The sequence below is a fragment of the Charadrius vociferus genome, unplaced genomic scaffold, assembly GCF_000708025.1.
Source record: "Charadrius vociferus isolate BGI_N301 unplaced genomic scaffold, ASM70802v2 scaffold1284, whole genome shotgun sequence".
In the NCBI taxonomy this organism is placed as follows: Eukaryota; Metazoa; Chordata; class Aves; order Charadriiformes; family Charadriidae; genus Charadrius; species Charadrius vociferus.
In genome coordinates, this window is record NW_009648060.1 from 405,017 (window position 1) to 416,269 (window position 11,253).

General features: G+C 58.1%; 1 protein-coding gene across 1 annotated transcript in view; it reads left to right on the forward strand.

Annotated features, from left to right (window-relative positions):
• Window positions 1–570: 570 nt before the first annotated feature.
• KIF18B (kinesin family member 18B) overlaps window positions 571–11,253 on the forward strand; it is a 21,364-nt gene continuing 10,681 nt past the window's right edge. Inside the window, exons 1-12 of the mRNA XM_009883729.1 lie at window positions 571–886; window positions 3,626–3,783; window positions 4,255–4,359; window positions 4,636–4,746; window positions 6,260–6,457; window positions 6,680–6,856; window positions 7,224–7,298; window positions 7,422–7,534; window positions 7,854–7,974; window positions 8,216–8,331; window positions 9,072–9,286; window positions 10,086–10,626. Coding sequence (XP_009882031.1) covers window positions 571–886; window positions 3,626–3,783; window positions 4,255–4,359; window positions 4,636–4,746; window positions 6,260–6,457; window positions 6,680–6,856; window positions 7,224–7,298; window positions 7,422–7,534; window positions 7,854–7,974; window positions 8,216–8,331; window positions 9,072–9,286; window positions 10,086–10,626 — 2,246 coding nt within the window. The remainder of the gene's footprint in view (window positions 887–3,625; window positions 3,784–4,254; window positions 4,360–4,635; window positions 4,747–6,259; window positions 6,458–6,679; window positions 6,857–7,223; window positions 7,299–7,421; window positions 7,535–7,853; window positions 7,975–8,215; window positions 8,332–9,071; window positions 9,287–10,085; window positions 10,627–11,253) is intronic.

The window sequence follows — 11,253 nt, forward strand, 5'->3', positions numbered from 1 at the left end:
TAGGGGTCCAAAGGGTCATTGGAGAGGCTCTGGAGGCCCAAAGGGGGTGTGGGGGTCTGAAGGGGGTTTAGGGCTGTGAGAGGGGCTATAGGGTCCCAAAGGGGATGTAGGGTCCTTGGGGAGGCTCTGGGGGCCTGAAGAGGGTGTAGGGTCATTGGGGGGGTTATAAGGGTGGCTATAGGGGCACCAGTGGGGGTTAGGACAGGCAGGGGATGGGAAGCCTTGCCCAACCTCAGGCTCCCTCTCCACTGCTTCACCCCCTCGCTGACCCATTCCTCCCCCCCAGAGTGCATGAGACCCTTGGGACGTTCGAGCCCAGAGCTGTGCTGGGGGCCTGAAGAGGGTGTAGGGTCATTGGGGGGGTTATAAGGGTGGCTATAGGGGCACCAGTGGGGGTTAGGACAGGCAGGGGATGGGAAGCCTTGCCCAACCTCAGGCTCCCTCTCCACTGCTTCACCCCCTCGCTGACCCATTCCTCCCCCCCAGAGTGCATGAGACCCTTGGGACGTTCGAGCCCAGAGCTGTGTCCTCCAGCCACCCATATCCCCACCCCAACTCCCCGCTGTCCCCATGGCACTGGGCCCTCCGCCCGAGGAGGGCACTGTGACCGTCATGGTGCGTGTGCGGCCCTCTGCCCCGTGTGAGCGAGAGCGGGCTGCACACCCCGTCCTGCGCGTCGTCGACCAGAACATCCTCATCTTCAACCCCGAGGAGCCCAGCGCTCCCTCTGGCAGCGTGGTGTCCACCCGTGGGCCCAAGCACCAGGGCAAGGACCTGAAGTTTGTCTTCGACCGGGTTTTCGGGGAGAGAGCGACTCAGGAGGAGGTGTTCCAGCACACCACCCACAACGTGTTGGACAGTGTCCTCAATGGCTACAACTGTTCTGGTAAGAGCTGGCAAGCGCCTTCAATCCTTGCAGGAGCTCCTGCCCAATCTCTCCAGGGCTGGGTGGGCTCGGTGGAGCTGTGGTTTTATTTCGGAAGCTCTCAAGCAGATGGGGAGAGGGGGGCACAACAGTGATGCAAAAAGATAAAGCCTTAAGCTTGTTGGCGGCACCAAGCTGGGCCGGTTGCATACATGAGCAGGACAGGGATGATCCTGACATGGAAATGTCGTCTAATCTCAGCAGGTAAATGAGGGGAAGTGAAACATGAAGCGTTCGTATAGAATCACAGAATGGTTTGGGTTGGAAGGGACCTTGAAAGATCATCCAGTCCCACCCCCTGCCCTGGGCAGGGACACCCCCCACCAGCCCAGGTTGCTCCAAGCCCCGTCCAACCTGGCCTTGAACACCTCCAGGGATGGGGCAACCTGCGCCAGGGGCTCACCACCCTCATCATAAAACATTTCTGTCTTATGTCCAATCTAAACCTTTCCTCTGTCAGATAAGACCATTGCCCCTTGTCCTGTCACTACAGGCCCTGTTAAAGAGTCTTTCTCCATCTTTCCTGCAAGCCACCCCTTATACATTGAAAGGTGACAATAAGGTCTCCCGGCAGCGTTCTCTTCTCCAGGCTGAAAAACTCCCAACTCTCTCAGCCTCTCCATAGCAGAGCTGTTCCAACCCTTGGATCATTTTCTGGACCTGCTCTGACAGGTCCACATCTTCCATGTACTGGGATCCCCAGAGCTGGACCAGGTGGGGTCTCACCCTTTTGTTGGGAGAGGGTTTGTGGAGCAGGCAGGGAGAGACCTGCCCGGCCTGGCAAAGCAGGTGAGAAAGAACGGTGTGAAGTTTAACACGGAGGGGTGCAAAGTCCTGCACCTGGGATGGGATGACCCAGGAACCCAGTACAGACTGGGATCTGCATGACTGGGGAGCAGCCTCGCTGGGAGGGACCTGAGGGTCCTGGTAGGCAAGGAGCTGAATGGGAGTCCGCAGTGTGCCACGGGAGCAGTGAAGGCAAGTTCTTTTCTGCAGCCACAGTGATGTTTCTAGCTGAGGTAGATCATCCCACCCAGTGCTTGTCAGGTCGCACTCGGGGCGCTGTGTCCACCTGTAGCCCCCACAACTCAAGAAGGACACAGGCAGAGTGGAGAGGCTCCAAAGGAGGGCCACGGAGATGATTCAAGGGCTGGAGAACGTGCCCTAGCAGGAAAGACTGAAGGAGTTGGGGCTCTTCTCCTTGGAGAAGAGAAGGCTCGAGGGGGACCTCATTGGTTTTTGAGTACTTAAAGGGTGGCTACAGAGAGGATGGAGTTTCTGTCATCACAAGATGATGACAAGGGGCAACAGGTATGTGTTGTACTGAGAGATTTCTCTTCAATATAAGAAAGATGCTTTTTACGGTGAGAACATACACTGGAACAACCTCCCCAGGGAGGTAGCGGAGTCCACATGGCTGGAGGTGTTCAAGATGCCACTTGACAGGTTGTGAGATAATCTCATCCAGGTTCCTTTTCCCACAAAAGCTTGTACCAGATGATCTCTTCAGGTCCCTCCCAGCCTGGGCTGTTCTGTCATTCTGTGATACTGAGAGCTGCAGCGGCGCTTGGCGCTCTAGGAGGTGTGATGTAGAAGGTGGAGGTGGGCGTTGGGGTAGAAAATGAGTCTGGGCAGGTGCTTTCCGGGTATTTTGAGGGATGAGGATCGCTTGATCTCCGCTCTCCTGGGGCGGGAAGGATGGGAAGAAACCAGGTGGATCCATGGTGCAAAGAGCGCCTTGGTTTTGCCGTCCCTTCCAAGCCCAAATTGCTGTGATGGGCAGAGCTTCAAGAGGATGTTGAGTGTCGGAGTGGGATCTGGGGTGAAGCAGACGCATGTTGGGATGCTTTGGGGGCTGCCGTGCACCTCGCGCGTGTCTCCCAGGCTGGCAGCACCGCAAAGCTGGGTCTGGAAAGCTCCGTGCCGGGTCTGAAAGCTCCTCGCCCGCCGCCACAGACCCTCGTGCTGTTCACAGGCTGTCAGCCGACGAGCGGCTTAACGAGCACATCACTTCTGCGAGGCAGGCACCAAGCAGGAGACGACCGCTCTCCTGTCTAATCATGTGCCGGGCCGGGCACTGGGACCGGAGGATGCTATTCCTGGCTCTCCAGCGTGCTCTGCGAGCCGCTGAAGGCTGCCTCTGTCACCGTGCCCACCTGGCAGGCACATCTCGTGTCTCTATCTGCATAAAATAACTCCAGGATCCTTAAATGAGAGAGTTGCGAAGAACCGAGTGCCGCTAATGGGGAGAAGGGCTGAGGCTCTCTAGATTAGTGTGTCCTGCTCTGACGGTGATGCTTCAAAGAGGGTGTTGAAAGATGGGGGGGAAAATGAGATGAATTACAAGGTCTGGAAGAAGGAACACCTTCTGGCGAGAGACGGGGGAATGGGGCTGCTCAGCTTGTTAAGGGGAAGGTTCAGGGGTGACTTGAGCATCTAAGCAGGTGATGGTTTGGGGACTCATTCTGTCTCTGTCTGCTAAATTAGAGAGGCTGAAACGAGGAAAGAAAAGAATTGCACTAAAGGCTAGTGCAGCCAGCAACGGAGGGTAATTAGCTTTGCCTCATCTCCGCAAAGCCTGCGAGCGACCCCCGCTGCAGGGATTGCTGCGGGAAACTCTCCGCTCCGGTAAGGAGCGGACGTTACGCCTGCTCCCGTTAATTAATGTTTGTTTCAACCGTCCACCCTTTCTCCTCCCAGTGTTTGCCTACGGCGCAACTGGAGCAGGAAAAACCTACACCATGCTGGGCTCGGAGAAAAACCCCGGCATCATGTACCTCACCATGGTGGAGTTGTACAAGAAGATCGAAGCCAGAAAGGAGGAGAAGAGCTGCGAGGTCCTCGTCTCCTACCAGGAGGTACGCTGCCGCTGAACCACGTCCCTTCCTGCCTCCAGGTCACCATTGCTAAGATTTGGGGTTGATCCGGACCCCATAGTGCCACACTTGGGCTACTCGCTGTGCCTGGTCTCCCCAGGGCAGCCCTAGAGCCTGACTGCAAGCAGGCTCACCCACCCAGTTTGGTGAACTGGTGCTGCTGGTTCCTCTTATCTGGAGTCAGGGAATTTTCTCTGCCTTGCTGTGGTCCACGTAGCGATGAGGTCTTCCCGGCCGAAAGGGCTTTAGAGGAGCGGTGGCACAGTGACTTGCCGGTAAAGCCCTCCCGAGCTGTCCTCTGCGGTTAGAGCACCATCGGCTGCTCTCGGTGTAACGAGGTCCCGGAGGTGGTGTTGCGGGGGGGACACCAGGTTGTGCGTGACGCTGGGGTACAAAGCTCCTCTCACTGCTGGGGAACCAAACCTCGGTCTTACATCGAGTTCCCTGCTCCAGGTGTACAACGAACAGATTCACGACCTGCTGGAGCCCAAGGGCCCTCTGGCCATCCGGGAGGATCCTGAGAAAGGAGTTGTGGTTCAGGGTCTCTCCTTCCACCAGGTGGGTATAAAAATGGGCACAAGGTCTGGGCAATGCTGCACCTACACCAGTTCTGAAAGGGAATGCGTGTCCCGGGGACACGGGGAGGGTGTGAAGGTACGAGGGGTGCTGTCTGCACAGCTCTTGGCTGGCAGCAAACGTGACCCCGAGCTGAAACGAGCCACGCCGAGCTGCGGGATGCCTCAGCCTGAGTCGCCGTGGCTGCTCGGTGTCGGGTTGTCTCAGTGCCCGCGTACGGGCTGCGCTCATACCTCCCCTCTGCCTGTTCTCTCCCAGCCCTCGTCGGCAGAGCAGCTCCTGGAGATGTTGGCCAACGGCAACAAAAACCGGACGCAGCACCCCACTGATGCCAACGCCACCTCCTCCCGCTCGCATGCCATCTTCCAGGTGAGGGCTGGTGGTTGCGGTATTGCTCGGGACCTGGGCCGAAAAGGGGGCTAGGGAGCAAGCCCCTGCCAGGACCAGCATCGCGGGGATCCTGCCGCTGCTCCTGGTGTGCCATGGGGTAAATCAGAGCGGTTATGGCTCTAAAAAAAGAGCTATGGGGCTGGGCAGGCCACTAGCCAGTGCTGCAGCAGGACAGTACGTACTGGTCTTGCTGGTGGCCACGTCTCCCGGACAACCCCGTACTCCCAGCTTGGTGTTACGTCTCCCAAGGGCTGAAATTTTACTTTGTGCTTTTGACTCTTGTCAACTTAGCGCGTGGGAGCCGTACCTAAAACCTGACCCCGAGCAAAGGGGGCCACTTATCGCTGGCTTGTGCTCGTTCTTTCCCCCACCCCGGGTGCCACGGGGCACTCTGTCTCCTCTGTCGTGTTCCCCCTCGGCACTGAGCTGGGAATTACGCTCCCTCGGGTGGGGGTCTGTAGGTTTGCCCCCTGGTTTCTCGGCGCTCTCCTGCACAAACCTGCCGGTTGATTTCAATTCCAGCCAGGCCCTTCCCTGAATTAGCAGGGCCGTCACGGCTGCGTGGGGAGACGGAGGGCTCCGCCTGTAATTTCAGTCTGAACCTGGTGCCTTGCCTGTTGCTGCTTGCGAGGGGGAAGTCCAGGTGTCTGGATGCTTTCCCAGCCAGCTTCCCAGCTGGGTTTGTCGGTGGGTGCTGGATTCCTGCCTGCCGCGAATCCATTAGCTGTGCTGGAAATCTGCCCTTCCCGCTGCTGGCTCTGCCTCCCCGCAGGCAAACCACACTCTGGTGAGGATGCAGGACCAGTTACCAGCTTCCAGCATCTGTCTGGTACCTCCAGTCTGTGCAGGAGTTGCTCCTGGAGGGCTGAAGGTGTTATCGGGTGTGGGGGGGAAGCGGTTGCTTCTCCTGGGAGATCTTTAGGGGTGCAGAAGGGGATGTTATGAGGTTGTGGTGCCAGGTGAGTCTCGGTGGCTGTGTCCCTCCCAGCCCATACCAGCCAGGAACTGGGCTCAGCACGGAAAGCCCTGGCTGGATGCCTCCCTGGGGGCGTTACACGGTTGTGTCTGGGGGGTTGCAGCCCCCATTGCTGTCTAAGTTTGCTGGCAAAATCCACAGTCGGAGTCGGGGCTGGTGCTGCCACGTACGTGAGCACTTCCCAGGCCGTGCCGGAGCTCTGGGCTGGCGTGTTGCCCTTCAAGGACCCCACCAGCTGTACCCCGCTCGCTCAGCAAGCGTAGGAGATGCTGACTATTTCCCGTAGCTCTGTCATATCTTGTGAGATCCCTTCCGTGGCTTTGCTACTCGTGTCACCGCCGAGTTTTTAACTTGTCTTCTCAGTGCTGCGCTCCTCTTTCCCCCCTGCTCCGTCTCACAGCCTGTGTGATCCTCTTTGCCATCCTTTTATAAACATTGAAGCTGGTGATGCTGACTCCAACGAGCAACGCTGTGAGCCTTGTTGGGCCGCAGCCTCACCGATCTCTGTCCTTACAGATCTACGTGAAGCAGCAGGACCGCGTTGGCGGCCTCGCTTGCGATCTGCAAGTGGCCAAGATGAGCTTGATCGACCTGGCAGGCTCGGAGCGAGCTTCAGTCACCAACGCCAAGGGAGAGCGGCTCCGGGAGGGTGCCAACATCAACCGCTCACTGTTGGCCCTCATCAACGTCATCAACGCGCTGGCCGATGCAAAGGTAACACTGTTCGTACGGCCCTGCCGGGCTTTGGCTCCCCGAGATGGGTGAATGTGAGGGGTGTCCTCAAGTGACGGTCTAGCCGGTGCGGGGAGGGCAGCAGGCTGAGCTGGGCTCTGAGACCTGCTGTGGGATGAAGGTGGCCGTCCCTTCGCGATGTAGAATTTGGAGTTGAGCGCCCAAGGGCTAAAAGCTGAGCAGACCCTTGATCTTTTGGTACAGAGCAAGAAAACTCACATCCCCTACCGGGACAGCAAGCTCACGCGCTTGCTGAAGGACTCCATTGGTGGCAACTGCCGCACCATTATGATCGCCGCTGTCAGTCCCTGCGCGCTGGCGTACGAGGACACCTACAACACGCTCAAGTACGCCAGCCGGGCCAAGGAGATCAAGCTGTCGGTGAGGACCTCGTGTTGCGGCGATGAGCTGCCGTGCGTTGGGGAGCTGCTGGGGATGGGTGGGAAGGAGCCTTGTGCACGGTGGGGCAGATTAGTGGGTACCTCCCTTCTCCTGCTTGAGGTTTCCAGCTCTGGGGATGCCGCTCTGGGCAGAAAGCAGCTGCTGAAGCTGCAGACACCGCGTGCCTGGTTTTCTCCTAAAGCTCCTCAGCCCAGAAAGGCTCATGACTGGGACAGCAGGTCCCTGAGCACAGGTCGTGTCCGCTGGGGCCTGGAAGAAGCTGAGTAGTTGTGCTGCTCCAGTGTCAGGAGAGGGTAACATGCTGCCCCGGTCTTCTTTAACCTCTCGCTTGTCCATGTCTCTGCAGCTGAAGAGCAACGTGCTCAGCTTTGACTGCAACACTAGTAAATACGCCGTGATCTGCGAGCAGCTGAAAGCAGAGGTGAGGCGCTGGCAGGGAGGGCAGGGCTCTGTCTTCAGCTGTGGTTTGCTTGGGCCATGGACCTCTGAGCTCCCGGGGGGGGGGTGTGATACCATCCAAGCAACGGATGATCCTTCCTCGCAGGTGGCAGATCTGCGGGCAAAGCTCCGTGCCTATGAGGACACTGCCCGGGAGGCAGAGAACCAGGTGCTGGCGCCACTGGCTCCACTCAACTCGAGCCTGGTGGAGCTGCCCAGGTGAGTCTGGTGGGGAGGAGGGACAGAACTTGGTGTGACCTCCTGGTGTCCCCCAGTGACAAGGACCCTGAGGGTTTTCATGCTGGTTGGAGCCGAGGTGTCCGTCAGAAAGCAGATGAGCTGCTCTGCTGGTGTGCACCGTCATCTCGACTGTGGTGGGGTGTAGCCAGAACCTGACGGACCACAGCGTGCGAGCACTGGGGGGAGCCGGCTTGCAAAGGCCAAATCTGTTTGATCCACCCCAAAACTTCTTACGTAAAATGACGGCTTCACCGGAGGATCTTCTCTGGCTCAGTGGCTTCTTCTCTGGCTTCTGTAGGTTGGAGGAAGCCGTCCCGAAGACGTGCCTTGCTCTGGATGATGAGGTGGAGCACAATGGAGAGCAGCGGGAGCTGGAAGCGGGGTGGCCTGTTCAGCCGCAGCTGGAATCGGTGGAGGAGGTGAGAGAAGGGGAGGGCTTGGCGTGATGAGCAGAGCCCAGAAGAGGTTGGGGGGCCTCAAATACTCTCGTGGAGTACGCTGGGCGTGCTGGGAGAGGGCAGGAGCTCAGCCTGGGGTCCTGGCTCAGTATGTGCTGTGGATTGCTGGCGAAACCCCTTAACTTCCCAGCTAACGGGGAGTTTGGGGGCCATATTCGGCTCAAATATGGGCTGATCGTGGGTTTCTGGGTGATTGCTCCAGGCTCCAGAGGAAATGCCCCCCAGCAGCCCCACGGCAACCCACCAGACAGATGTCCAGCTGGAACCGAAGACGCCAAACTGCCTTCTACAGGGATTGTCCGGCAGCCGGAGAGAGACGTGAGTGTGTTTGTGCTGTCCCCATGTACCACGTCTTGTTTGCCTATGGAGGATGGGTTGTCCACCCTCCTGTGTTGCACACGTCCATCCCAGGGATGGTCTGGATGGACGTGGGACCAGGTCTTTGTTTGCAGATGACTGCCTGCCGTGGAAAATAAGGGATTTGGCTCTTGGAGATCAAATCCCATGGGATAACCTCTCCTGGAAATGCCAGCAATGAAGGTTTCCAGGCACAGCCACTGTGTGAGCCTTAAGTGCACGTTGTTAGTCCTGAAATTACCTCCGCGAAGTCTTTCCTCCTGCCTCAGCTCCCCCAGGTCCTGCCCTGGCAGGGCTCCCATGGCACCATCTGCTGATGTCTCTGCCCCAAGCATCTTGGCAGAATGAACCTCTTTAGAAAGGTCTCCTGAGGGAGGCTGGCCTTGACGTGTGCCTGGATCTCTGTCTGCCTCCAGCCGAGCTAAAGAGTGTCTGAGGCTCAGCGAAAGGTCTGTGGATGCCATTTGGTCCCTTGTACCCAACAGGGGAGCACACAACTCACAGCTCAGGTTCTCCAGCAAGAGATTTACAGCTTGGGTGTCTCACAGCTTCAAAGTTTGCCTCTCTTGCCCCAAAACTCTGCTAATAGGTTCTGCTCCCCCAGAGAAGGTGTCTCGGAGGTGGTGCTGAGCCTCTGGTACTGGTGATGCTGGCTGAAGCTCATCTGCTAACTGGTTCTTGGATCTGTTTCTCTGTCCCAGGCTTATAGCTGCTATCCTGAGAGTTGCCCGAAAGCAATATTCCCTCCTGAAGGCTGCCAACCTCCTAACTCCTGACATGGTCTCTGAATTTGAGGAAATGGAGCGCCTGGTCCATCGGGAGGCTGATGTAAGCCTGGAGCAACCCATGTCTCCCAACAGACCCTCGGAGGTCAGCGGGGCCACCGCAGCCCAGAATATGCAGCAGAGCTGTGACGGTGAGGTTTTGGATTTGGGGCAGTCGGTGCTGTCCCCTCTCCTTTGTCTCGGCGTGCGCTGGAGGAGCCGGTGGGGGGCAGGGGCAGCTCCCCGCCGTGGGCACAGGGCGGAGAGATGAGTTTCTCCTGACGTGACGCCCAGCGGGTTCTGCCGAGAGCATCTCCAGCCTCGCTTTATAGAGTGATTCAGGTTAGCCAGCATCTCCGGCAGCCCGGGGCACGGCAGGAGCCGCTGAGCAGCCCTTGTCTCCAGGGAGCTCAGCGTGTGTGTGCAAGTCAGCTTAAACGTGAATGATATTTGTGCTTCAGGAGACCAAAGTGGCAGTTCTGATCCTAATTTTTTTTTTTTTTTTTCCTTTCCTTTCTCGTGTTGTTTACTCCCCCGTGGTACGTTTGCCCAAGTCAGCCCGGCTGTAGCCTTCCAGCTGACAGCCTGCATCTGACCGGGGCTGAGCTCTTCCTCCTCATCCTCAGTGTCACTGCACAAACCCGATGGCGAAGCCGTGGGTTCTGCAGTCCCTGTTTTCCAGGGACAGACCAGGCACTGCCATGAGGCATTTGCTTTGGGACCAGTCCGGTGCCTTTAGGGCTGGCAAGGCACAGGATTGTTTGTGCCGGCTCTTTTCTTCTGGGTTTAACGCGGTTTGATGGAAACACCCGCTGGCAAACGGCTGCTGTAGGGTTCTCTGGGCAGCTCTCTGCTGAGCTGTGACGGGGGGCGGAGGGGATGCCTTGGGGTTTGGGGGTGCCTGGGAACTGCAGACAGGGAGGTGACTCTGTTTCTTCTCTTCTCCTTTAGCAGAGGCGTCTGTCGCCATGCCCGGTGCCCCTGTGACAAGCGCTGCCCTGCAATGCTCGCAGCAGCTCACTCCGCTCTCCAGTCCCACGCCAACAGCTCTCAGCCCAATTAAGAAGAGGAGGAGGTCTGAGATGAACGCCGCTTCCCAATCGGAAGCTCCCCGCAGCCTCGAAACGCGGATAAAACGCCAGCGGAGAGGTGGGAAAGAAGCAGAGACTCCCAGGGTGATGCAGAACCCAGGCAGCCCCTGTCTCAAAGCGGCAGCCCAGGCACCCCCCGTCTCCTCAGTGCCATCGTGTTACACCTCCAAAATCTGCCCGCTGACGGTCACCAAAAGCCGCGTGCCCCTGGCGATGTCGGCTGCCCAAAACTGCACCCTGCCTGCCGTGCCCATCCACGACCTGAACGTGACTTTTGACGTCTCCGAGGACGACGGGTCACCTGACGCAGTTGTGCCGGTTGCCATCAGCCTGTCTGAATTCCCGGTCTGGGAGAACATCCAGAGCCTCCAAAACAAGCAGGACAGCCCCGTCATGCCCAGGTAAGCGCTGCCCTGGATGGGTTACCCATGGTTTTTGGCGATTTACCTCCCCCTCCCTGCAGTGGTCTTGCTGTCTGGGTGAATCCTTCGTGGATCCCTGCAGCTCGGCGGCGAGGGGAGGCTGGGCGGAGGCCGGGCAGCCAGTGGGCCGAGCTCGCGTGTCAATCGCTTGCAAAGATATAAAAAGCTTTCCAAGAAAATCTATTTCTCCGTTTCCCTTTGGACATGGAGGAGCATCCTCTAGATGGCTTCTGGAGCCCAAATGCTGGCTGGGAAGCAGGCAGGGCATCGCCTCCCCTCCCACAGGGGTTGGGATGAGGGTCGGGACTGTGCACTGCGGGGGTTTTGAGTTTTGGGATTTATTTTTTCTTTTATTGCTGGCGCTTCAAAGAGGCTCTGGCTTCTAGAGAGCTTCATGAATGTGTGTGACCATCCAAAACCAGAGATTGGCACAGCCTTGGTGGCACAGGACACCCTTAGGTCTCTCTGTCTCCTCCTATAGCTCTAGGGAATGGTCCTTACAGCTTTAGGAAATGGTCCCTATAGTGGGTAACTGGGGAAATTTGAGGTACAGGGGAACAGCCCGGCCTTAGGCAGACGCTGTACCCGGGCGGCTGCCACCTCCTG